At 42.0% G+C, this 27,335-nt stretch overlaps 4 protein-coding genes and 1 pseudogene across 11 annotated transcripts in view; 3 read left to right on the forward strand and 2 right to left on the reverse strand.

The window, feature by feature from the left end:
* Positions 1-6,379, forward strand: part of LOC128264245 (tyrosine-protein phosphatase 10D) — a 51,903-nt gene extending 45,524 nt beyond the window's left edge. Inside the window, exons 10-14 of one of the 4 annotated variants that reach the window (XM_052999655.1) lie at positions 576-593; positions 780-1,462; positions 1,522-1,780; positions 2,015-2,143; positions 4,285-6,379. In XM_052999655.1, coding sequence (XP_052855615.1) covers positions 576-593; positions 780-1,462; positions 1,522-1,780; positions 2,015-2,143; positions 4,285-4,316 — 1,121 coding nt within the window. In that variant the 3' untranslated portion in view covers positions 4,317-6,379. Of the gene's footprint in view, positions 1-575; positions 594-779; positions 1,463-1,521; positions 1,781-2,014; positions 2,144-2,433; positions 2,838-4,284 lie in introns of those variants that run through there. The other 3 variants (XM_052999652.1, XM_052999656.1, XM_052999653.1) reach the window with 3 other exon arrangements.
* A 503-nt stretch (positions 6,380-6,882) lies between these two features.
* LOC128264187 (uncharacterized) lies at positions 6,883-15,134 on the reverse strand. 5 transcript variants are annotated; one of them, XM_052999562.1, is made up of 6 exons: positions 15,074-15,134; positions 14,280-14,711; positions 12,458-12,603; positions 10,998-11,190; positions 10,055-10,691; positions 6,883-9,963 (listed from the first exon to the last, which is right to left on the reverse strand). In XM_052999562.1, exons 2-6 carry the CDS (start codon positions 14,364-14,366, stop codon positions 9,038-9,040), a joined length of 1,989 nt encoding a protein of 662 aa, XP_052855522.1. In that variant the 5' UTR covers positions 14,367-14,711; positions 15,074-15,134; the 3' UTR covers positions 6,883-9,037. The 5 variants fall into 5 exon arrangements, with proteins under 5 accessions (XP_052855522.1, XP_052855525.1, XP_052855523.1 ...); XM_052999565.1 differs by having other exon boundaries at positions 14,280-14,708; positions 15,074-15,101; XM_052999563.1 differs by having other exon boundaries at positions 14,280-14,708; positions 14,939-15,100.
* A 366-nt stretch (positions 15,135-15,500) lies between these two features.
* Positions 15,501-17,135, reverse strand: LOC128264169 (ribonuclease H2 subunit B). The gene is made up of 2 exons (XM_052999534.1): positions 16,707-17,135; positions 15,501-16,635 (listed from the first exon to the last, which is right to left on the reverse strand). Exons 1-2 carry the CDS (start codon positions 17,065-17,067, stop codon positions 15,974-15,976), a joined length of 1,023 nt encoding a protein of 340 aa, XP_052855494.1. The 5' UTR covers positions 17,068-17,135; the 3' UTR covers positions 15,501-15,973.
* A 108-nt stretch (positions 17,136-17,243) lies between these two features.
* LOC128264179 (DNA ligase 4) lies at positions 17,244-20,340 on the forward strand. The gene is made up of 4 exons (XM_052999550.1): positions 17,244-17,627; positions 17,687-17,851; positions 17,919-18,826; positions 18,885-20,340. The coding sequence occupies exons 1-4, from the start codon at positions 17,309-17,311 to the stop codon at positions 20,262-20,264; spliced, it is 2,772 nt and encodes a 923-aa protein (XP_052855510.1). The 5' UTR covers positions 17,244-17,308; the 3' UTR covers positions 20,265-20,340.
* Positions 20,341-21,715: 1,375 nt separating this feature from the next.
* Positions 21,716-22,387, forward strand: LOC128264164 (angiopoietin-related protein 2-like; annotated as a pseudogene).
* The last annotated feature ends 4,948 nt before the right edge of the window (positions 22,388-27,335 follow it).

Here is a 27,335-nt window from a genome sequence, read left to right on the forward strand (position 1 = left end):
TGTTCGTTGAAAAGCATGCAATAGTTAGAAAGAAGCGTTTCCGACCCCATAAAGTATATGTACCCTGGATCAGGATCGATAGTTGAGTCGATGTTGTTGAGTCTCCATGTCAGTCCGTCTCCAAAACTGTAAAAGCTAGACATTTGGAAGGCCCACAACTTGCGAAAGTCTGTCACGGCACTCTGAGACTGTTAGGGTTCAGTTAGAAAACTCTATATGTTTATTCGGTCAAGATCTATCGACTCATACAAAAGGTCAAAATAGGCCCATTTTGAACACGTTATAAGCAATTCTTATAGTCGGTTCCTTCTTGTTTTATAAAAGTTATTTACAAGACCTAATAAATTATGTGACAAACGTTTGAATATTGCCCATCTGACAATCTCGACACATATATCAATCAAATCAAAATCAAATATGATCCAGAGATACTCAATATGTTATGAGCAAATACTTTATTTAGTGTCAGAGAACATCCCTATTAATAAACAGCTAAACAAAAACCTAAAACACGTCTTGTTATCCACTTATCCATGTCTTGCCTTGCATATTCTGTTGTTCCGATGAACATAAAGAAATGCTAAGCTCACCAGGTAAGCAATGATCAAAGCTGCTTAATAAAAACATTTTGAATTATTCATTGATTAAATCATGATTTACAAAATAAACAAAATTTCTTTTAATTTTTGATAGATATATTTGCGATATATATTTTATTTATATTTTTATATATTACTTTCAACCTTTTGAAACCAATTTGAAACTCCCATCATCCATAGATCAAGACAACACCTCACTAATTGTGGCCATTACCGTGCCGCTAACGATTATCCTGGTGCTCCTGGTAACCCTGTTGTTCTACAAACGGCGACGCAATAACTGCCGGAAGACGACAAAGGATTTGCGTGCCAACGACAATATGTCGCTGCCGGATAGTGTGATCGAGCAGAATCGGCCGATCTTGATCAAGAACTTTGCGGAGCATTATCGCCTAATGTCCGCCGACTCGGACTTCCGTTTTAGCGAGGAGTTCGAGGAGCTGAAGCACGTGGGTCGGGATCAGCCGTGCACCTTTGCCGATCTGCCCTGCAATCGACCCAAGAATCGGTTTACCAACATTCTGCCCTACGATCACTCACGCTTCAAGCTCCAGCCCGTGGACGATGATGAGGGTAGTGATTATATCAATGCCAATTATGTGCCAGGACACAATTCGCCGCGTGAGTTCATCGTGACCCAGGGGCCACTGCACTCGACGCGCGACGACTTTTGGCGGATGTGCTGGGAGAGCAACTCGCGGGCCATTGTCATGCTGACCAGGTGCTTTGAGAAGGGGCGCGAGAAGTGCGACCAGTACTGGCCCAACGACACTGTGCCCGTCTTCTACGGGGACATCAAGGTGCAGATCCTCAACGACAGCCACTATGCCGACTGGGTGATGACCGAGTTTATGCTGTGCAGAGTAAGTGGTCCTTCAGAAATATCCGTGACTCGAAGCTCAACGATAAATATGATCTTCAGGGCAGCGAACAGCGCATCCTGCGGCACTTCCACTTCACCACCTGGCCAGACTTTGGTGTGCCCAATCCGCCGCAGACCCTGGTGCGTTTTGTGCGCGCCTTCCGCGATCGAATCGGGGCGGAGCAGCGACCCATTGTGGTACACTGCAGTGCCGGAGTGGGCAGGTCGGGCACCTTCATCACTCTGGACCGCATCCTGCAGCAGATCAACACGTCGGACTACGTGGACATCTTCGGCATAGTGTATGCCATGCGCAAGGGTATGTATCTCAAATATCCGGTTGTAAACGATGGAGCCGTTTTTATGTTAACGATAAAACCGGCTTTTAGGCTTTTAAACCATTTTAAAAGTATAACAATTGAAATACTAATGCTGCCTTACTCAAGGCTCGAATGGTTTTAACAGTTCGCAGGCAACCGCTGCACCGTTTACAGCCAGTTTTAAACTATTTACTTTATCCACAACTAATGCTATACAACATATCCAACTTTAGAGCGGGTTTGGATGGTGCAGACGGAGCAGCAGTACATCTGCATCCATCAGTGCCTGCTGGCGGTGCTCGAGGGCAAGGAGAATATCGTGGGACCCGCTCGCGAAATGCACGACAACGAGGGCTATGAAGGTAGGTCTTTTGCCAGAGAATTATCGTTCTCCCCCAGCCAACCAAACGTTCGCTCGCACACTGACTAACCAAAAAAAAAAAAAAAAAAAAAAAAATTTAAAAAAAATTTAAAAAAAAAAATTTACAATGAGCCCCAGGACATTGTGGGACTTGCAGCCAGCTGTTTTGTAGTTTATCCTTACTAGACTTAAGCTTTATGTTTCAATTTCCATTCTGGTGATGGGTGACTAACCATGAGCAAAATCAATTTCCTTCATTTCCCCCCCAACAATGCAATGCAAACCAAACAGGCCAACAAGTGCAGCTGGATGAGAACGGTGATGTGGTGGCCACCATTGAGGGTCACCTGTCGCATCATGACCTCCAGCAGGCCGAGGCGGAGGCCATTGACGATGAGAATGCGGCGATACTCCATGACGACCAGCAGCCGCTGACCAGCAGCTTCACTGGCCACCACAATCACATACCGCCCACCACATCGATGAGCTCCTTTGGCGGCGGCGGCGGTGGATTAGGAGGAGGCAATGGCAATGTGGATGCACCGGACAGATGACATTCGGTTGTCAACCAGAGCGATAACAACAATTCGGTGGTTATCGTCCTGGTTGACAACAAGCCCAGCTCGATGATCTGCAAGGACAGCAAGGGCGGCAACATCGATGTCCTCGAATTTGAATCGCATCAGCAGCAGCAGCAGCAGCTGCACCAGCAGCCCATCCACGGAGCTCACACCATGACCACCATATCCGCCGTCAATGGCTACAATACGCTCCAGCATAGACGCAAATCCCAGCTGATCACCTTCAGCTCGTCGTCCTGTGATATCAAGAACAGTCTTAGCCATGAGCACATCAACGGATCCAATGGATCGTCAGCTGCAGGATCTGGTTCCGGTGGTTCGGGTTCGGGATCTGGTTCTGGTTCGGGTTCGGGTTCGGGTTCTGGTAGCAATCGGGCCAGTCGTGCCAATGTGCGGCTCAGTTTCGCCGAGGAAGATGTGATGATATTGCCACAAAGCCATCAGCAATCCAGTCATCAGGAGGACGAGGTCTTCACGCGTCGACGCTCGCTCTTGGAAGTGGAAATCGGTGTGGAGGTGGGCGAGGAGGGTGAACTGGTCCCCCACGAAATGGACGAGGATCTCGAAGAGGAAGAGGAGGAGGACGAAGACGAGGAGGAGGACGACGACGACGACGACGAAGAGGTCGACGAGGAGCTGTACATGCACGATGAGTTCGAGACCCACATCGACACAAAGTCGAACAATGCCAACGATGACAGCGGCGGTGGCAGCTACGAGGACTCTCATGCTCTGCACTCCTCGCTGGGGGGCAGCAATCGAAACAGCCTGGAGAAGGATGACGACGACATCGAAGTGGACGTGATCAGCACGGATGTTAGCTGCTACGATCAGCTGCTGGGCAGCAGTTGCAATACGCGGAACGGCGATGACGACGACATAGCGACGCTGGTGGGCGATGGCGACTATGCCACCACCAAGCTCTGCAAGGCCTCCAGATTGTCGGGCGGAGGAGTTGGAGCAGGACTGGTGGTCGCTGGCCTCAACGGCGGAGGAGGAGGAGGAGTAGGAGGCGTCGGCGGCGGCGGCGGCGTTGGCATCGCTGTTAATGGTGGTGGTGTTTTGGGCAATGGTGTTGGTTCCGAGGCTGGCGGCGGCATCATCTATGCCAATCCGTTCATGGGTTTGTAGACACTTTCGCAAATCCCCGAGGTGGTACAGTGCGTTTCATGGTTTTCAAAATAAAAGTTAAATAATGTAACATTACTGGGTCTTAAAGCTTTGTATATCTATATTTATTTGATTAAAGACTTATTTCCTTAATTTGATTTAAGAGTAAAGGTGCAAAAATAATTACAATTGATTAATATACCGAAACACTAAAGACTTTCTAAAAGTATTTTAAAGTTAAATCGCCCTATTATCATGAAATGCACTGCGACCATATATATATACATATATATCTTAGATGTTTTCTACTTTGTTTGATTGACTATTCCTGCATGATGTATGATGTATTATTTGATGTTACCTATTATTGTTTTCTAACCCTGCATGTGCAAAGCTTTTGAGAAACTTAACTCGAAAAACTCTAACCTTACCGTCTTTGAATGTCTTTCAGATGACGAGGGCATTGCAGAGTCGGGCATGTAAGCCCATTCCGAAACCCAAATCCCCAGCCATCCCAACCAGTCCAAACCAACAAACCTACAAACCAACAAAACCAACTCAACCGAATGGAAACCAACCCAACCATCATGTGGCAACTACATTATTATTTACTTAAGGGACGCAGTGAGGAGCAGAGCGCGGAGGATCAACGCTTGATATTATACTTGGATATATGTGTACTACACTGGATACTACTGGATAAATATACTCTACACCGATCTATCGAATGGGAATGCAGCAATCTCGCCAAACAGAACGAACACGCATCAATTTATACATTTTATATATATCTAGGATAACGAAGGATCAGCGTACATTGTAACCGCTATTGCCGCTTTAAAACCGGCGACACTGAATACTGGAATACTGATTGTATTTTTACGCTAGCCACAATTTGATATAAACTATATATCTTCCAATTTTTTTGTACACCTAATGTTAGTTAAAAATGTGAGCGAGACGAGCAAACTTTTGTAGCAAACTAAAAGCGCTAAATGTTTACTTTTTTATATATTATATATATAAATACTTGATAAACATATACCTAATATTAGACCTAAACTAAACTAACTATAAATCGCACACACTCATACACTCACACAAACACAATGCAATAATTGAGTTACATAGTTTTAAGCAAATGTTAAAACATTTTGCTGCAACCGTCGGTGATGTAGTGTAAAATTTTTAATTCTGGTTTTTTTTCTGTTTTGTGTTTAATTTTTTGTAACCTTTACAAGGCGAAAACTGTGTATGTATGTGCTACATGAATTTTGTTTAATTATATCAAGTATTATTTAAAAAATCAAACACCATATTGCATTCCCTTCATTTGAATTGGGCGCTCACACTTAATATTTATATAGGTCCAAAACAGCAGGCGCTGGAAACCAATCCAAACAACAAAACGTAATGAAAAACACCGATGTTAATGATTTAAAATTCACCACAAAAATACATAAGCAATGAAAAAAGAGTCGTGCTTCCAGTTTAATTTATTTTTTGCGGCTTTTGATTTTACTTAGTTCGAAAGAACTCAACTGAATTCAAAATGTTCAGCCCAATATTATAGGAAAATCATAAAACACAACTTTTAAATACAAAAAAAAACTGAGGTCGATAACTAAATTGATATCAAAAAATATTGTATATATATTTATATAATTTAGTGTTTTGTGATTAGGTGTTCGCGGTTTTTAATTTTTTTTTATTTTTCGTAAAATAATTATTTTTATTTAGCTTGGAAACCTTTTTAATCTATTATTTATTTACATTTATTTATTAACATTTGAAATCGCAAAATTTCACAATATATCAAAAGTCGCAAAAACCTTTCGATTTGATAGGTAACTTTCGGACAGAAAGTGAATATGGAAACTCAGCTGGTAAACAGGCAGCACAAATACAAATAAAACAACAGGAACAATTGACCAACGCATTTCGTAAGGCGATAATCATTTACACGAAACCCAATAAGAATAACAGGATCCCACGCAAACTGTAGACTAACTAACAACAAAGTTAAGGGCTAATTAACTTAGCCGGTGCCAAAGTAAAAACAAAAACAAATACAAAAACACACCTACACACGACAAGTAACTGTAACAATAGCAATAAACTTAAAGGAAAGTTATAGTCCAAATAATTTGCATACATTTAAATTTGTCCAAACTTAGTTGAAATGATTAACCGAACTGTGAAAGAGTGCAATAGAAATCGTTTTGCTTCTAGATTAGTGAAAATGCAACGAAGCCCCTTTTTTGAATACGAACTAACCCAAAATCCTCAATAACAATAAATAAATATATGCAAAAGCTAGAGGAGATGAAACTAGAAAGTCTGTATAATGCATACATAATATACGACTCCATTATACACGTACTAAGGCCGACGAATAACATATGCATATACAATATAGACATATATTAAATATATATCATTGTAATAATTTGTAATGTTTATCAGTAGAATTATGATCCGAGGTGGAGCAGACGAGTTAAACGCAAGCAGAGATCCATTAAAGTGTACTGTAAAATGTGCCAAAACTTGTTTAATCTAAATTTGTTGGACGTTTTGTAGTTCTTCAGACGGTAAGTTGTAAAAACCAAAAAAAAATTACGTTAAAAAATCTCGGAAAATTACTTAACGTTGCAAGATTTTTTATTTTTTATATTGTTTATCTAAAACAAATAAATTAAAATATATAGTTTATTAATGCTTGCCAATCAATAGCTATTATAAATTACTAATTATAAAACCAAATTTAAAATTTATTTAAATTTTTAATAACTTAACAAAAGACGCCAAAAAGTGGGCAGCAAAATATCAATAGCAACATTTGATAGCGCCCTAGCCGATGGGCGTGGCCACTTCAACATTTTCTAAATATTCTTAAATGAATACAGGTTGAAAATAAAAAAACACAATCTGTAGAAAAAAAATTGGGGTTAAAAGGTTAAAATTAAAAAATTAAATCACGTCTGTCCCAGCAAACAATTCTATTTACGGGACCTCTTAATAAACATATATAAATGCATCCAAATAAACACACTTTAGTGAATTCTTTCATTTATTGTTTTTATTTTTCATCTTTGTATATTTGACTTAAATTGGTTTCTTAGTTCTCTTTAGGTTTTCGTTTCATTTGTTTTGGTTTTCGTTATCCGACTTTACAACAATTCACTTGCTTTTGGAGATTTATGCCTTGAACGCCTTCAGTTTTGCTATGCTAGTTAATTAATTAATTGTTTAATTATATAGTTATATGTATTGAAGCACAGATATTCGTTTAAATAAGCTAGAAAACCGATCGATGAGGGACCGAACGAAACCGTATGAGAAAAATGCCAATGATTTGTAAAATTCACTTAAAGTAATTGTCACATACATATAATGGGTACATATCATATATCTAATGCTTAGGCAGATTTATAAATATTGCCTTGTCCATTGGATTGTTTTAATTCTGTCTATGGATGCGTTTGCTTTATCTTCTGGTTTCATCTTTTAATGATTTAAATTTGTATGTGTTGTGCTTCTTGTGGTTGTGGTTAATAAAGTTGAAAAGGCACTGCTGCATTCAAACTTTTCCTTTTTAGCCCCCGGATCTTAACCCCTTAGTCTCATTTGGTAAATTTTTGTTTAGAGATAATTTAATTTAGATTTTCCGTCTAGTGCTTGTGCCGTAATTTCCAACCGAATGCTTGCACAGTTTTGCATTTTTCACATATAACTTGTAATAAGGACATTCTCAAAGTATCTGTATCTGTATCTGTACGTGACGTGTTTGCTTATTTGTGTGTGAACAAATTCTTATTATCTTATTTACTTACAAAAAATCCATCTAGGCGACAATTACGTGTTCTCTTCTCTTTTTAATTTTGTAGCTCTTTTTGGTATTCTTCGGGTCTTTTTAATTTTAATTTATACCACATACCCTATATTGATTTAAATCTTTTGTGCAATTTTTATTTTTACAAAGCTAACTTTAAACCAAAATATAATTAAATTATTTATGCTAGCTCAAAACTTTTAACTTAATTGATTAAAATACCAGAAATCAAGTAAGTTAGTTTATAAATGTGAATTATAAATTGGAAATTAATACTTCTAGATATTATGAAACCTTCCCAGCTTTACAAAATTTAAATTTTAAATTCAAGCTAATATTTTTTGCAATTGCTAGACTGTTTGAACCTAAGGACAGCTATTTGTATATTTAAATTGTTTATCTATTCACGGAAGCTCAACAGACATTATAAATTTCAAATTAAAAAGATATAACTTGTAGGTATATTTTAGGCATAAACAATGATATTCTGGTAGGTTTTGTTAATAATACTGCTTGATGAAATAATGTTTAGTTTTATTGAACTATTGTCAGCAATCTTGAAGAATGTTAAGTTATAGTTTAAAGTCTGTCTGTAACATATGTCTTAAACGTCTTTCCTTCAGTTTAAAATTTCACAAAACAGTTTTTAGCCTATTCTACATATTCTTAAATTTACCTTTTTGACATCCTGAATTTTCTCATTTCCAAATTAAGTTAAAAAAATTAAAATGAAAAAACGATGGGTTTTAAAGGTACTAAAAATTTATATCGAAAGTTATTACATTTTTTTCTCGGCTTAAGATAAACTTTATATTAAATACTGATCAATTGTTATACTGATCAATAACAATACTGACAATCTCCGATTTTTTTCGAAAATCAAATTCATTTTTTACAAGTTTTTTTTTTAAAGTATCTAGACATTTATATTTATTATTTTTTAAAGTTTTTAAATGGTTTTCCTTGTGGAAATCTTATAAAAATGGAAAACATTCCATTTAAGGCCTTTAAAATTTTCATTTTTTTAAGTTTAAGAATTTGTCTCTGTTTCGATAGGCGTATCAATAGATTAAGTAAAAGAAATCATAAAAATTATACAAAATAATGATTTTAACAATAATAAAAAAACCTTGAATGTCTTCAATCGTAAAAATCTTACAGAATTTTTAAATGCTATATATTTGGAACTTAGACTTATCCGACTCTTTTTTCCTTTTGTTATTTCTGTTGGGTGTGCTTCAGACTAAGAAGCATGCTGCCGGCTCCCAAACATCTTTCCACTTTCGTTTAAAAGCTTATGTCTAAAGGAGAACCTTGAGCTACAACAACAACTACTAAATGACACTGGCGATTCCAACGACCACGCCCACTATTATTCAAGCTGTCCACGACGATGGCTGCGATGACCGCGGTGATGGCGATGCTGGCGATGATGGTTCCTGGCCTCCGCTTCCGTTTCGGTGTCGGTATCCTCCCGATTCCGATCCCGGTCCTCCTCCTCATCATCGTCGATAGCATCCTCGTCGTGCTCGTTGAGCAGCAGAGGACTATCGTCACCCAGTCGATTGGGGGGCAGTCCGCTGCCCGGAGTCGTGGGCGCCGATCGGGTGATCCAACCCTTGCGGGCCACTCGTCCGCGGTTCACAAAGAAGCTAGCACCGCTGACCACACTGCTCACTGGACTTTTGAGTACACAGCGCTGGGCGCCCGATCCCGATCCGGATCCCCCGATGGCCGCCATGGGTATGTACAAAGCCTTGTTGGGCTGCGTTTTACTGCCGGAGGTGAAGAACTTTTTACTGCGCCCGCTGCTGCTGCTGGCGCCGGAAATGGATGCGGATGTGGTCAGGATGGGCTGCAGCACCTGCTGGGAGTTCGAGGGAGTCGATAGCGTATGCTGCAGTCGGGGTTTGGCCCCTGAGCCGCTCAGCAGGAGTTGTTCGTAGCTAACGCCCGCCTGGAGCTGGCGGATCTGGTCGAGAATCTCACGCACCTCGCCCGTTGGACTGGTGGCCTGCGGCGGCGATCCCGGTGTGCCAATGTTGGCCAGACTGCTCACCCCAGACACCTGAGCCGACGGCTGGCAACAGTTCTCCAGGCTGTGCAGCGGATTGGGCTGGATGCAGCCATTGCTGTAGATGACCGCGGTGGCGGATCCACCCGAAGCCCCGGTGCCACCCGCAACCGATCCTCCCAAGCCGCCGATGGCCAGGCTGTTAAGCGAGGCAGCCTGCGTGGCTGCTCCACTCTCCGCACTTTGGGAGGCACCTCCTGCTCCGCCACTTTCTGGCAGCATACCTGGAATACAGAAAAAAACGCCGCATTAAATGGCAATCAAATGCTGAAGAATTCGCGGCGGAAATCTAGTATCCTGAGGAAAACAACCCACCTGCCACACAGCTGTTGTTCACAAAAATGTCGCTCAGGCTACTGCTGCTGTTCGCCATGTAGCGGAAGTGCTGATCGCTCTGGGATTGCAGATAGCCCACACCCATTCCCTCCTCGTGGGAGGCATGCAATCGGGTGCTGTAGAGGGCTCCTCCGCCCGGAGAACTGCCCAGCGCCACGGTGGCATAGTGCTGCGCCTGGGCGGGCATCAGTCTCGGCTGATAGGCGTCCGTTTCGACCAGCTGGGATGCCGATCTCGGCATGGCATAGTGCACGGAAGCCAGCGGAGCACTTGGCACCTGGTGTGGCGCCGCCTGTTCCATGGATCTCAGATGGGCCGTGCCATGTCCGTGGGCATGGCCATGGGCCACATAGTGATGCAGCCCCAGCTCCGGACTGGCTGCCCGGGAATATGGCGGTGGCACCAGGGTGTTCGCCTCGTTCGCATTGCAGATGAAACTGGAGCTCAGGGAGTCCACGGTGCTGGCCGCACTCAGGGAGCCCCCCGCCGCCGGCCGGACAATGTAGTTCCGGAAGTACTGCACCATCAGGTAGCTGGAGCTGCCGTTGCCCTTGCCATTGCCCGAGTCGCTGTTGCAGGTGAAGACGAGCGGATACAGGTCTGGTTTGGACGTCACCTGGCGGAGTGAGAATAAAGCAATTATCATGGATCTAAACACTTAAAACATTTCCCCATCTCCATTTCTATTAATTATTTAAGACTACAAATATTTTCTGAAAAATAATACAGCCCTGTCTAATAATTTAAAAAGCCCTTTGTCTTTGAAATAGTTTCTTGAAGTCTTTAAACTATGAATTGTATGAAAATACAAGTATATATATCACATATCCTGAATCAAGTGATTAGCAAACATTTCAGTAATTCACTGCCCACAGTTAGAAATTCTTCAACATTGCCAGATCAGGTATTTAGGATTAATTACCTCCGTGTAGGGTGGCGGCGGATGGTGAAAGGAGTTGCAGCGACTATATTGCGGAGGCGCGTAGCAGGAACCGGCGGAGTCGCCCTCGGATTGGGTGTGGTGCTCATTGAATCCCCAACCACACAGAGTCCTCCGCTTCTTCCATAGCGAGTAGGCACACAGGATGGCCAAGATAATGGCCACAACCACGCACCTGCAAGAGAAAATTTGGATGAATACAACATTTAATGTTATCCAGGCTGTATTATGTCCAATGTATTTCACGAACTGATTTTTCAGCTGATCGATCATAAGGCTAAATATTATTTAATTTGTTTACTTATAATTTGATTGATATATACCGTAATATCTTCAATAATTTTATTAATTAATATATATATTTAAAAAGCGTTTCCTGTCATCAATTAGCTCAATTTATTGAACTAATGACAATTTTTTCTTATTATTTATTTATAAAAAATTTTAATTCTTGGTGTAGTTTTAAAGATTGTAGCTGTATTGGAAGGTATTGTTTAGCTGATCATTACGGTTTATTTTTTTTTGAACAAAATCAAGGGTTATCCAAAATTTATGATATGCCACTGAAGCCCAGCACTTTTTTTTATTAAAAAATAAATTGAAATTTAAGTGGAAAACCCGAATGGAAACTTAGCTGAGAAATCGTTTCGTGAAAACGTCCGGAACATTAACTGCTCGGTCTGCAGCTGGCGCGACTGAATAAAGAAGCCCATTTGGCCGGATCCGGATCCGGATGCAGATGCAGATGCGTTTGCGTTCGCGTTTGCGGATACGGATCCGTGTCCTGCTGTGCCCGTAATCGAATTTCGACTGAAATTTGTTTGCCTTTTCGGTGGCCAAGAGATGGGATTATATGAGCAGGGTGGAGGTGGCGGTGGCGGGCGGCTTTCGTCTGTGTCTCATTAGTTGGCATTGCCATTTCCACGGCCCCCAAGGGGGGCGGGTAGCATGCACCATGGCAGTGAGGGGCTGCAGCTTGCATAAGCCTCTCGACTTGACTCGACTTTTGACTTGACGCAACCTCGGCGCTGGGCGCCACCTTTGCTGCCAATAATAATAATATCTCGCATGGCACACAATGCCAATCAGCTGGAAGCCCGACCCACCACCACCACCCTCCGTTGCATGGCCTTGCGTTTGACCTCCGGGGAATCCCCAAAAGAACAACAAATGCCACCATGACCCTGGCCATATATACCATTGGAGTAAATAAATCATGCTTACTAAAATTAAAACTTTTGGAACCCAAAGAATTTTTAATGCACATATGAAACTATTTTTGATTGCCGCTTGAAAAGGTTTCTACGAATCAAATTTCATCAGACAAAATCCACAAATTCAATATACAAATTCAACCTATAGACTGCTGACTGAGATCATTTCCAAGAGAAACATATATACGAACATTATATGATATTACATGTCTAAGATATCATTCTTACCAGAAGAACCAGTGGGTGGCGAAGAACAGATTGAGAACGTGGGAGTCCGAGGGCGGCGGTAGGGGGCGTGGTCCGCCCTGGTACGGCGGACAACAGCCCTGGGTGCAGCAACCCTGGCTGCATCCCTCACAAAATCTAGCCGACACCTGTGAAAACAAATGTTATATTACACCTATAAGTCGGAAAGTGTATTTATTTACTGTATAACAAGACTGAAGGCTCGTTAAAAAAAAATTAGAACAGAAAAGGAAGCGAACTTCGGCAAGCTGAAGTTAATAAAACCTTTCAGAAAAAAAATTTTGAGTTGTATGTATATGTTTTTAAACAATGAAGGTTTGAATTAAAAACGTAATTCCAAAATAATAAACCATTACTATATATCAAAGTATATTTGAAAAAAAATTTAAAAACAGCAAATTATCAATATTTTTTAAATATATTGATTTTATTTTTTTTTTTTCCTGATACTACTGATTTCAATAAAAGAAAAACGTAATTCTGAAATATAAACCAAAACTATATCTCAAAGAATATTCAACAAAAATGTAAAAAACCGCAAATAATTTGTGTTTCTCATTTTTCATTTTTTCTGCTCATTGTTTCTGTGGGAGCTATATAATTTAGTCGTCCGATCATGCTCGACAACTTTTGGAAAAGTTTTATGCCGAGTGCTTTAAACCTGAGAGACTAGAGACGGACAGACGGACATGGCTATATGCTGATAAACATTATATGTATCTACTTCGTAGGACGGAAAAGTGTTCTTCATTGCGTTTTTGCAAGGGTATAAAAACAGTTGGCAAAGCAAACTGTCATTGTCAATATTGCCAACCACAATAAAAGCAAAATTGAGAAACCGAACGGAAAAACGTATTTTTAAAACTCATTCATTATATTTTTAAAGGGTATATTTTTTTTAAATCATTTATTTTTGACAGTTCTAAAAGGACACTTGTACCTTGTCACTACCGTGTTGTGTGGCCTTGTTATTGTGATTATATATTTTTCTGTGATTTTCAAAGCGATACAAAATGTACAAATATAAAATGCACTTACTGCTGCCATTGGGAATGCAATCGTAATCAAATTAAAATGCAGAGGTGCATGCAACATCGACACGGTTTCGTTATGATCCTTTTTATTGATAGAAGTGTGAGGTTAAACCACTTCATGTACCAAGTATCTATTTTTTACTATTGGTCTCAAAATAATTACTTTTTTTTATTAATTTGTAATATATTTTTCTAAAAGTTATGATACAAATGTGAAAATGTAGGTAAACTTTTTTTACACAATTGAATATGTTTGATATAATAATTATTATAAATATCCATTGCTAAATAACAAAGGCATTATTAAATAAAAATCAAAACACGTTTCCTTCTACCTGTTACATACTTTTCAACAATTTCAATATACCCTTATACTCTGCGAGTAACGAGTATAAATATATACATAAATAAAAACTTTGGCTGATTTCTTGCATACTTTTTCGGGTTAAAATGAAAACATTTAAGTAAAATCCAAAACTTAAATAACATATTAAAACGACCAGAATATATGTAACTATGTATAAATGTATAATAAATTAAAACATTTAAGGTTGTTTTTGGCTCTTTAGAAAGGTGTTATACAGTTCAGAATATAACTAGTTGTTGTGTTTTCAAAAAATTAAAAAATGTTTGTAACTAGAATGGAATGAATTTGATATAAATTGAACAAATAATTTGTGTTTTGTAGGGTTAAACATGTTACTTAGTTGTTGTTGTCTTTGTGTTTACTGCTACTTTGAGTGTTTGCAACATTGATAAAAGGCACTTACGTTCGATGGCAGCACCAAAAGGAGGAACAAGGAGAGCAGGATCCACTGCAGCGCCGCCGTGTGAGAGGGAGTGTGGTGGAGCCTCATGGTTCTCTGCCTCGGCCTCAGTCGACGTCGCAGTCGCTGCCCGAGCTGGCGCCAAATGTCTTGTGATGCCTCGTCCTTTTCTGGTTTTCGTTTTTTTTTAGCAGCCACCGTTTGTTTTTGGCCCTCGTGTGTGATTTGTTTTTGCCTTTTGTTTTGTTTTCCTATCTATTTTTTTTTCTTGCTGTTGATACTTTTCCGTTCCGTTATTTGTGCCACATGCTGTTGTTGTTGTTGCGGTTGCAGTCACACTCACACAAACAACGTTTTGTTTTGTCCTTGACAGACGCCAAATGCAATTTACCGTAGCATTCTTTTGTGCGTTTGCGATTGTTGTTGCTGCTGCTGCTGCAGAGAAGAGAGAATTTGTTGCTAACTAAATGTTGTATTATTTATTTTATTTCACACTAACACACCATTACACACAAGAGAGCATAAGCACTCACACAACACACACACAAACGACGCCAAAGAAAATTTTCTTTTCGTGTGACGCCACTCTTTTTTACGTTTACAATTTTAGCAAAAAACGGCGAACCAAAAATTTGAAGAATTGGAAAATGTGCAAATAAAACCTCTGTAATTGTTGTAAGCCCGAAAATTTGAGGCATATAGAAAACAACAACAACAGCAGCAGCAGAAGGATATTCGGATGCGGGGTGGGAAATGGGGGTGGTGAAATGCGAAGCACAGTGCAAAGCGACATTCACCGTTAGCCTCGAACGTGAGAGCGCGCACAGCAACAACTGAGCGACAAAAACGGAAACAAAGGAGCCATCAGCTTTTCCACTGTCAGTCAGGATTGTCACCCTACCCGAAAAATGGCAAAACATTCCTAGAGGTTTGGAATCCTTATGGAAGAGTTCCGAAATCCCATGACATTCCGTTTTTCATAGCACACTTTTAGACACCACTTTGAAATGGATTCGAACTAAGCTTTTGCGAAACCTTAAATTATGCTGATTGATATAGAGCCGGTTTCTTAAAATAATATGTTAAAAAGATAATAACCATGCTGCACAGTTTTGTATATGCAAGCCTGGCAACCCCAACAGCTGATGATAATTTGGCCAGTTGGCGGAAGTGGTATGATTACAAAGCGCATGAGCCCAAAAGGCGCGGTTTTTTAAATCGAGATTAAATATATACTGACTTTAATATTTGTCGAATGTAAGAGACAAAACATTTTCATTTATGAAATACCTAGCGTTTTCAGTTTCAATAAATTATTTGTTTCTTTCGCGAGAACTGCTATATTTATTTATAAAACGTTGGCAGAATTTGCAAGTCTCGGAAATTCTTTACCAATAACTCACACAATTTTTTTTAGTAAATGAACAGCATGCAACTTAGCCTAATGTTAACATATTATTTCTAAAATCCTTAACTGCTTAATAAAAAAAGAAACTCGGAAACAAAAATTGCAGAATTCTACTAAATAGGAATTTTACATAAAAAAAAAAAGTTAAATGAAAACGTATGTGAATTTGTGAGCATTTGTAATATATAAAGTAAGCATAATAATGAACTAAAGCTCACACGGTTTCGATTGAGACCGCAAAACGTGAGTAAAAAAAATAACCTGTGCTTAACTTACGCAGTACCTAAATCTACTTTACTTTAAAGAACGAGGCGATGCTCTTGGTGCCCTTGGCTCCCTTGGCCAGCGCTTTCTCCTTGGCGGTCAGCGAGCGCTCCTTCAGTGGGCCCGCCGTGGGCGATGTAATGCTGGCATTGAGATCACCATCGCTATCTAGTATACCACTGCTCTTTAGCCTCGCGCCGGCATCGCTGTCGTTTAGCTTAATCTTCTTTGAGTCGCTGCCCTCGTCCTTTCCCGCCTTCGATTTCCTCTTCTGGGCGGCATTCTTTTCCTCAACAATTGCCTGTATCTCGCTGGGAACGTGCAGATAGCCGGTGAGCAAGTCGTACAGATCCGCATCCAAATACCGCCCCACAATATCGCAGGCCATGCGTGTGTAGTCCATCTCGTTGCTGGCATTTTCCGCTGCCAGCTTTTCGCTCCGCACAAAATTTTGCGACTGGGCGCTGTGCCCGCAGTGGATTTGTTTCTCCTTCAGGATCGCTGCCACCAGGCGTGTCTTTAGAGCCAGCCAGGCCAACGTTCGCTCTTGGTTGTACTTGTAAAACTTCTGGTCGCCGGAGCTCTTCACATCCGCCACGCATTTGAGGCTCTCTGGCTCGAGGAACTCGTTTAGCAGGCGGCTGGTGCTTGCCTCATTCACCGCAATGTTGTCCAGCGACATTGCTCCTGTTTAATAAAGTTAAATGATAGCTAATCATAATATAATAATATATTGAAATCGGAAAACCATTTCATACTCTGAGCACAGTGTTTTCGGAGGTGGTGGAGGGCCAGCAGCGTTGGATCCACAGGCGAGGTCATGTAGATCCTGCCGTTGGAGCAGACCTCGCTGTTTAGTAGCCAGCTGCGTCGTGGTTCCGCGTACTCCAGCAGCTCCATCATCTGGCCATCGGGATGGGTGACGAAGAGTGCTTCTTTCCCTTTTCCCGGGTGGTGAAACCGTTCCAGCCGGAGACGCTGATCGTCCGCATCCTTGGGCAGCAGTTTCTCCGACAGAAACAGCACCTTTTTCAGCGCGGAGGCCGTGGACTTTTTGCCAGATCCCTCTGCGTCTGGATCGGGCTTGGGTTTGCTTGCTCGTGTTGCCTTTTTACTCATCCTCCAGGCTTGAACAAATGTAAGTGTAAACAACAATTGCCCAAAGTTTCCCGCTTTTGTTAGCGATGACAGTTTGCCGATGGACGTTATCGATATTCAGACAATCAGTCGGTATCTATGCACTTTAGTGTTCAGTATTTTTATCATTTCTGCTGGGATATTTAATAATCAAAGTACGGCCACACTGGCCAGCTTTTCAAAATGATGAAATTGTTTATTGGTGTAAATTATTAACAACAGAATGAGTGTGGACATAGATATTGCCAGCACGATCAAGTTCCGCGACATTTGCGACCTGTTCGAGAAGCTTAAGGCCACCAAGAAGGTGGTCAACAAGGAGGAGGTCCTCAAGAGCTACTACGAGTCCTTCTGCCGTCACCGCGAATCCTTTCGCCGGCAAACCGGACTAACCGATGACCAGGCGGAGAACGGAGTCAGTAGCTTCCATTCGGTGCTGCGACTGCTCCTGCCGGGTGCGGATACCGGAAGGGATAGCTATGGACTGCAGATCACGGCGCTGGGCAGGCTCTACATACGAGTGCTCCAGCTGCCCGTGGACTGTGAGTGCAGGAATCCGGTGATTTGGGTCAATCAGTAACCCTTCTGTTGTTTCCTTTAGCAAGCGATGCCATCATGCTGCAGCATCGCAGCGGGAACATGTACCGGGACTACGGCGATGTCGTCTATGCCGTCCTCAAGCCAAGGTGCTTCAATCCGCCCAGCGATCTGCGGCTGAAGCACATCCACGAGATGCTGGACACCATTGCCAACGAGGACACGGAAGGTGGGTGGCCTACTTTATTTATCCTCTATTGTTGTTCTGTATATAAACCCCAATTCCATCCCTGCAGTCAAGAAGCAGCAGCTCACCCGGTTCACGGAGCAGGCCTCGCCCAAGGAGCAGAAGTGGCTAATCCGGCTGCTGCTGAAAAGCCTCGGTCTGGGGATCGGGGAGCAGAAGATCTTCGGGGTGCTGCACCCCAAGGCACAGGACATCTACCAACGCTGCTCCGATCTGGGGCACGTGTGCAACCTGCTGGCAGACAGGAACGGCGACCTGGACGCCAGCACCGCCGACAGCAAATCGGCGGTCAAGTTCGTAAACTTGAATGCCGTCATCCGGCCGTTCCACCAGATACGACCCATGCTGTGCGAACGATTTCCGGGTAACATCCAGGAGTTGATGCAGTCCGATGTGCTCTACATGGAGACCAAAATGGATGGCGAGCGATTCCAGCTGCACGTCGATCGAGGGCGCTTCATGTACATCTCCCGGAATGGCGTGGACTACACCAGGAACTTTGGCAACGGCTACGAACGCGGCACCTTGACGCCCAAGCTGCGAGGCCTGCTCCCCCTCGGTCTGCAGTCCATCATCCTGGACGGCGAGATGATGGTGTGGGACACCAACCAGCTGCGCTTCCGGGAGAAGGGCGAGAACACGGACGTGAAGAGCCTGAAGCCGGAGGGCAGCTGGCAGCCCTGCTTCGTGATATACGATCTGTTGTACTTCAATGGCCAGAGCCTGCTGGACCACACCTACATCCAGCGGGCATACAAGCTGCAGAAGCTGGTCGTAGAGCAGCCCGGTGTGCTGCAGCTGATGCGCGGCCGCAAAATCGGATCCGTGGAGGAGTTCAACCAGATGTTCCAGCAGGCCCTCGACTCCCACGCCGAGGGCATTGTGGTGAAGAAGCAAGGATCCAAATACGTGCCGGGCGTAAGATTGGGCGGTGGCTGGTACAAGGACAAGGCGGATGTGAGTAGAGTACTTTTTGACAGCATCCATAGCCATACTTATTTATTTTGCCGCCCAGTACATCAAGGGCCTGATCACCGAGTTCGATGTGCTGATCATTGGCGCCTTCTACAACCAGAAGCGCACCTTCGTGGACTCCTTTTTACTGGGCGTTCTCCAGCCTGCGCCCCCGGGCAGTTCCAATCGGCCCGAGGTCTTCAGCATCGGAGTGGTCGCCAACAATACGAAGCAACGCGGAGTGCTGAATCACACGCTGAAACCACATTGGCACGATGCGGTTAAGGAGCCACCGCCGCTGTGGTTCCACTACAAGGCCAAGGAACGGTCCGGATGCCCCGACCTGTGGATCGAGCCACATAACTCCATTATTCTGCAGGTGAAGGCCGCTGATTTGGCGCCAAATGCAGCATTCCACACCCGCAAGTCTCTGCACTTTGCGCGCACTGAAATGAAGCGAGACGACAAGTCATGGAACGAGTGTATGACACTCAGGGAGTTCAACGACCTGTGCGAGGGCTCCTCGGCCATCAAGAAGCTGAACAAGCGGAAGCTGCGACTGGAGGATGTGACCACCAAGCGGAAGCAGCAGCGAATGACGCCCGCGGAGCGGAGCCGCCAGGGATTGGCCGTCTACGAGAAGCGCTGTGAGGTGGACCCAGCCGCGAGCAGCTCCCGCCTCTTTGGCGGGCTGAGCTTCTGCATTCTGAGTGGATCTGCCGGACGGCAGAGTAAACAGCAGCTGCAGGAGCTGGCCGCCAGAAACGGGGGTTGCATCGTGGAGAATCCGCTGCCCAACGATCCCAAGTGCTTCTGCATTGCCGGCGACGAGACGTTCCTGGTGAAGCGGCTCAGTCTGCAGCAGCCGCGCACCTGCGACATTGTGCGCATGGAGTGGCTACTGAGGGTCTGCCAGAAGCAGGAGCTGGAGCTGAGGCCAAAGGACCTCCTAGCGGCCACAGAGCCACTGCAGCAGGAGTTGGCCGAGTGCTTCGACAGGCTGGGCGACAGCTACAACAAGGATATTGCCAACGTAGACGAGCTGCAGGAACTACTGCAGGACATTGAACTGACCCCAGAGGACTTGGCAGACATCAGCACATCTGAGGTGAACGCTCTGGAGGATAAGCTGCTGGATAAGAAAACTAACCTTAACATGTTCCGCCATCTGCACGCCTTTTTCTACGATCCGCACGGCGATGAGTTGGCCAAGGTTCTGTTTCTGCAAAACGGTGGCAAGCTGGCCGACGAATCCGATCCGCAGCTCAATCTTGGCTTCCTCTGCAAGTCCTCCAGCCTGGATGACAATCAGTTTAGGCACTGGCTGGATAACCATTCCAAGTTAACTGCCGACAAAGTCCTAAATTCTGCTTGGGTCCATCAATCGCATCGAGAGGGCCACCTCCAGCCCATGCGCGGTTTCGTGGATGTTATTTGTTAAAGCTTTTTATACCTTTACAACAAATACATATTTGTTACCTAAAGTATGAAATCTGCCTTTATTGATTAAATATTGGATCGCCGAGACGCTTGGTTTGTGGTGACACATTGAATAATCGCACAAAACATTTGGGATTACCTATCTTCAGAGCTGAGCAAATTCAAAATCACTTATAATAAAATAATTTTGACACATTAAGTGTTGGTAAAGGTACTAGTTTTTGCATCTAGGTATTGTACACAGTATTTGCGAAAACAAGTACTTAGGTAAGGTACCAAAAAAACACAGTTTTTCCAATATGTAGGTAAGGTAAATAACAAACAAAAAATATTTCAGTAAATCTATACCTAGCACATTCTTAAGGTAAATAAAAATCCGTACATAGGTCAGGTAAAAGTTAGTCAAAATTTGTCTGTAGGTACGCAAATTTGTTGATAGTAATTCGTTTATAACACATACGTACGGTTGCCCTATTAAATATTACGTTTTAATAATTTTTGTAGATACTTAAATACTATGGCGCAAAGCCCTTATTTAACATTTGTTGGTTTTCTAATTGCACTCCCAAATTTACTATATGAAACGGTGAAAAGTAAAGTGCTCCTAGTTTTTATTTCACCTTAATAACAATAAAAAACAAATATTTTGTTGAGCTATCATATACCGGTTCAAAAATACATTGTAATTTCAAGTGTATCACTTTTAGTATGTAAATTGTTTGTAAAAAAGAGTGATTATAATATTATCCATGTAAATATGTGTACATGAGGGTGGCTAAAAACATTTAACTCTCATCGTTTAATGTCGTCGATTTTAGTGGGCAATAAATGTATTTGAGATTGACGCAATAGTCCCATAGTTTTCCCAAAAATTACTCATACGCCACGTAATGTAATTTTTTGTATCAAAGGCAACAGTTCGGATGGGTGATATACTTTGAATCCTTTGCGCAGATCCTTAAACGAATTTTTTCCAAAACAAAATGCTTCAGTGTGCCTTAACTAAAAAATGTTCATACAAATTTGGTCCACTTTAATGTGCTCACATAAGTGCTGCTATAGGAATTTTAATAATGTGTTTCCTTCTGGAAGAACATATTTTTGCTGATGCCAACTCAATTAAAGACCTGCCGCAGCATCCATCCGATCATAACAATAACAACGAATTTAATAACTTTTGTATTTCAATTTTTAAACCTTTTCTCGATCATTTTGAGCAGCTTAAAAAAGGAGTCGACACCAACGATAAGCTGAGAAGCCAACTGAATACCATGACAAAGATTATTAGAGACTTGCAGACTCGGTTGGCAATGAGAGAAGAGCTTCTGACAGTGAAAAACGAACTCCTTAGAAATAGAGACGAACAAATCTCGGATCTAAGGAGTCAGGTCAAGTCAATGGAGACGACTCTAGCTGAAAGATCTACTCAGCTTGCGGAATGCCGGAAAGCTGATGACAATTTACCAACTTAAGCTTAGATGCCTCGAACCGATTCAAGTTCCCTGTGCGTCGTCCCCTTCTGGCTGGTCTGTAATCCAGAGACGCCTGGACGGGTCCGAGAACTTCGATCGAAACTGGGAGGATTACAAGGAAGGGTTCGGAAACATCTAGGGAGAGTTTTTCATTGGGCTGGAAAAATTGCATCGATTGACAGAGGCTCGACCCCATGAACTCTACATTAAGCTGGGGAAGATTAATGGATCCACCAGCTACGCTCATTACGACGACTTTAAAATTGAAAGTGAGAACGAATTGTATGAGCTGAAGAGTCTTGGGAATTATTCCGGAGAAGCCGGAGATTCCCTTACATACCATAAAAACAGAAAGTTCTCTACATACAATAGGGATAATGACGAAACAAATCGAAATTGCGCTGGAGACGACAACGGTGGTTGGTGGTATGACGACTGTGCTTCAAGGTATAAATGCTCAATTAATATGTTATTAATTCTTGTAAATCTAACCGCTTGACATTGCAGTACCCTCAATGGAAAATACTATAAAGACGGTCAACTACCAAATGGTCAGATATTAAACGGAATAAACTGGGGCACTTGGCATGACTACGACTGGAAACAATCACTCACCTAAGTTGAAATGATGATTAGACCCAAGTCGGTATGAGCTGCAGTCGTAAATTATCAAAAATCATAATTTGAATTCAAAGCATGTGGGTTTAAAAATGGTATTACTCTTTTGCCATCGATAAAATAAATTTTTCGGAGTGTTCAAATATATTATACCCATACCCAAGCTGTTAAGTTGTTGAGATTGCTAGAATTGATTTGTTATTATTCGGTTGTTCAGTTTCTTGTTGATTTTTTTAAACTTGCGTTCTTTGCTACAGACAGATGTGTATATTGGGGAAACCCACTTTCATTTTAAACTTAACAAATTTAAGCACTTTATTGTAAAACAAATAAGCAAAAAGAATATTATAACAAGAAAGGAAGCAAACTTCGGCAAGCCGAAGTTTATGTACCCTTGCAGCTATTGCAAGAATTAAATATTTTTTAAAACAAAAGCAAGTAAAATTATGATTTACTTGCGTATATTGCAAACTTCTGACTGAAATTATAATACCCTCTGCAAGGGTATAAATATAACATTTTGAATTCAATACTCCATTTTTGAATAAGTGTCATTATACCCTTGCAGAGGGTATTATAATTTCAGTCAGAAGTTTGCAACGCAGTGAAGGAGACGTTTCCGACCCTATAAAGTATATATATTCTTGATCAGCATCACTAGTAGAGTCGATCTAGCCATGTCCGTCTGTCCGTCCGTCTGTCCGTCTGTCCGTCCGTTTATATGCAAACTAGTCTCTCAGTTTTTAAGCTATCTGCATGAAACTTTCCCAAAAGTTGTCTTTCTTTCTTTGCAGTTAGTATATAAGTCGGAGCGAGCCGGATCGGACGACTATAGCATATAGCTCCCATAGGAACAATCGGAAAAATAAATGAAAAAAAATTATAACTTTTCTGTTTTTTAATTTTTTTTAGTTCTTCGAGATATAGTAATGGTAAAATATTTCAGAATTACGGTTTAAAATTCATCAAAATCGGACGACTATAGCATATAGCTCCCATAGGAACAATCATAAAAATAAATGAAAAAAAATTATAGCTTTTCTGTTTTTTAATTTTTTTTTAGTTCTTCGAGATATAGTAATGGATAAATATTTCAGAATTACGGTTTAAATTTCATCAAAATCGGACGACTATAGCATATAGCTCCCATAGGAAAAATCATAAAAGTAAATAAAAAAAAATTATAACTTTGGTGTTTTTAAATTTTTCTATAAGTTCTTCGACATATAGTAATGGATAAATATTTCAGAATTACGGTTAAAATTTCATCAAAATAGGACGACTATATCATATAGCTCCAATAGAAATAATAAAATTATATAAAATAACTACCTAATAATGAGCTGCAAATCATCATTGCTTCAATGCTTTTAGACATATACGCAAGTAAATCATAATTTTAATGCTTTCAAAAATATTTCATTCTTGCAATAGCTGCAAGGGTATATAAACATCGGCTTGCCGAAGTTTGCTTCCTTTCTTGTTAAAATTTAAGTTAAATAATATACCATAATATTAAATACTCTGCATATTAAATTCACTGGGTAAATTTTAAAATATTTCAACTTATGTGGAAAATATTAGATTTAAACAAAATTCCTGGAAAAGTGTGCTCCATTTCTGGATTTTTTTTTTTTTTTTTTTTTTTTTTTTTTTTTTTTATATGTATATTTTTATTATTCGATTAGCACACTGCTACCCAAGTGGCAGCTTAATCTAATCAGTCTATTAATTAATTCAAATACAATTGTCTATAGTGTTTTTCTTAAGACTAGTAATTTAAGGTTACATTTTAGGTAGAAATATTGTTAATTTTGTTTTTCGAGTTAATACATATTATGTCAGAACCCGGTCAGGTAGGTCTTGAGGGTGGTGCCGCTTCAGTCTTCTTCTAACGGTTGTCTGAGGGTCAGCGTAATTAATGGCCGCAGTTCCAAGTTTCCTGGCTAGGCTGTTAGGATGCGCATTGAGTCGTTCCATGTACTTCTTTGAAATAGACTGCAGCTTGTCGCCGATTTTGGGCACCTTGAGGTCGCGTTCTATGTCGCTGGTTCGCATATACCAAGGAGCCCCAGAGATCCTCCTCAAAGTTTTAGACTGTAAAATTCGGATCTTGTTAAGATTAGATTTCGCCGCAATGCCATAAACTTGAAGACCGTAGAAGAGACTGGGCGCTAGTATGGCCTTGTAAATCATGACCTTGCAGCCCAGGGATAACCTGTTGCGTGGGGCAAGTAGCCATGACATACGAGCAACCTTGCTCCTGAAGGAGTGCTGTACAGCCGTGATATGCCTCTTGAAGGTAAGTTTCTTGTCTAGGGTGACACCTAGGTATTTATACGCCTGATGGTGCCTGATTGGACTTCCATTCAGACTGACACCTGGACAAGTTTCTCGGCGGTTTGTGAACGTCACATTGGCGCATTTGTCAGCGTTGATTCGCACATTCCAGTTCTCAGCCCATAGTTGAAATGCATCCAGGTATTCTTGCAGTGCAAATGTGGCTGCTAAGATACTTTTACTTTTTGTGAGTACAGCAGTATCATCAGCGTAGGTAGCTATTAGCACATCCTTTTCTTCAACTTCCGTGATTGGTGTGTGAGTCGGCATGTCCGAAGCGAAAATGGAATACAGGGTCGGGCCAAGTACGCTACCTTGTGGGACTCCAGCAGAAATACGTTTGACGGTCGATTTGTACCCATCGTCAGAGACGTGGAATGTGCGTTCTTCAAGGAAACTTTTTACAAGCTGGAACAGCTGAGGCGTGAACAGACTCTTCGCTTTGTACAGAAGCCCAGGGTGCCAGACCCTGTCAAAAGCCTGTTGAATATCAAGGAAGGCAGCCACAGCGTATTCTTTATTTTCCATGGCTTCTAGCGTAAAGTTGACTACTCTATGCAGTTGCTCAGGAGTGCCGTGCTGTAGGCGGAAACCGAACTGGAATTTCGGGATCGCTCTGGTGACATTTTCGAAAGTTAGTAGCCTGTTTAGGATAAGCCTTTCCATAATTTTCCCCAGTGAAGGAAGTAGACTGATGGGCCTGTACGAGTCCACATTTGTCGGCAGTTTTCCAGGTTTGAGTATCATTATTATACTCGCCGATTTCCAGACTTTCGGAAAATATCCAATATTTAATATACTGTTGTATATCAGCACAAGGAACTGCAAGGCTTTATCTGGTAGAAGTCGAATGGTTCTGTTGTCAAGAAGGTCTTCCCCAGGAGTTTTCTTTGGCGACATTTTAGATACTAGGACCTTTACTTCTGACAACGTTACAGGGCTAACAGGCAGGCTCAATTGAAATGGAGATTCCAAGTACTCTTCAACTTGTTGACATTGCCTTTCCGGTGCATAATCGTAAGGCCGAAAACGCTGCTCAAGGTTTTTAGCGAACACTTCAGCTTTCTCCTGGCTAGTGCGACACCAGCCACCTGTGGTATTTCTAATAGCTGATTTTGGGGTGGGCTGAGCTTTGTACCTTTTCGTGATTCGCCACAATGAATAATTTGTACTGGCGTCTGTCCCCAAGTTTTCAAGAAAGTTGTCTATTTGGTCCTGCTTTCTTCTGGCAAGGGCCTTATGTAGACAGTTGGCCAGCCTACTGTGTATCTGTTGGATACGATAATCTCCTGTTCTTGCGTATTCCCTTCTTACTCTACGTTTCAGACTAAGCAAGGCCGCAATTCTGGGTGGTAACTGGAGTGGTCTAGGAGCGTATGTGTCATGCCGGTTTCTGGGTGCAGCAAGCTCAGCAGCCTGGCTTATTTTACTCATGAAAAGGCTGATGGCACTATCAATATCCCCCTCCTCTAGCATTTGTATATTAACCTCGCTCAGCTGTTCAAGGTGGGCTTTGAAGACGTTTATGTTGGCACCGTGGGCAAGTAATCGTGATCGTTGTGGTTTTCTCAACGGCGTGGTATGCAGTTCAGCCAAAACCGGGACGTGGTCCGACGACAGTTCGTGAAGTGTTCGCACATTTAGCCTGCCCATTGTGAACCCATTAGTAACAAAGAAGTCTAGTGCTGACGGTGCTATTAGGGGATTGTAGGAGTAGAAAGTGGGTTCGCCCGTAGCCAGAACTTGGTATTGCCCATTCACAATGACTTCTTGCATCAGATTGCCTCTAGGGCAGCCTCTTGAATTACCCCACCATACATGTTTGGCATTATAATCACCTCCAGCAATAAATTTGTTGCCTAAAGCAGAAAACATGGATTCAAATTCGGTTTTTGTCCATCTTTCCCTTGGAGGCAGATATACAGCAGCTATTGTGACAGACCCCTCCGATGTTTGCAGCTGAGCTCTAGCTATCTGCCTGTCATTACTAGAGGTAGGTGGCAGGGGGCTATGACTTAAGGAAGATCTTATAATGACTGCAGAGCCTCCCCTACAGTTACCACTGGGGTGGAGGGCATGATAAGTCAGATAACCTGGCAGGTAGATGCGCTGACCATCGCGCATGTGTGTTTCTGTGGCAAGCATTATATCTATATTATGAGCATTGAGGAATAATCGAAGCTCTTCAGAACCTCTAATTAATCCCCGAGCGTTCCACAATCCGATTTTTAAGATTGGTTGCGTCATTTCGGCATCCGTGAAATAAGAACTTGGACCAGTTCTCTGAAAGCTTTGTTCGCTTCTACAGTTTCCTGTATAAGCTTAAATAGTTGGTCCATTCTGGAGTTGATGGCACGAATGGAGCTTTCTAGCGCAACGAATTTGTTGTTGAGGCTAGAGTCAGAGGGTGAGCATGCGTCACTCTGCAGAGATTTATTAGTTCTTGTTTGGACAATGTTGGGTCGGACAATGTCAGCATAGGAAATGTTGGTCCTTAATGCCTCACCTGATATGTATCCACGAGTGGAGCGCTGAGTGGGGTTGTTTGTGACAGGACTATCAGTCATCGGGAGCCTAGGCCTCGGCTTTAGTTTCTTATATTTTTCTGCTCTGACAGGGCAGACCTTGTCTGTAGAGGCATG

The sequence above is a fragment of the Drosophila gunungcola genome, unplaced genomic scaffold (genome assembly GCF_025200985.1).
Source record: "Drosophila gunungcola strain Sukarami unplaced genomic scaffold, Dgunungcola_SK_2 000060F, whole genome shotgun sequence".
Taxonomy (NCBI): Eukaryota; Metazoa; Arthropoda; class Insecta; order Diptera; family Drosophilidae; genus Drosophila; species Drosophila gunungcola.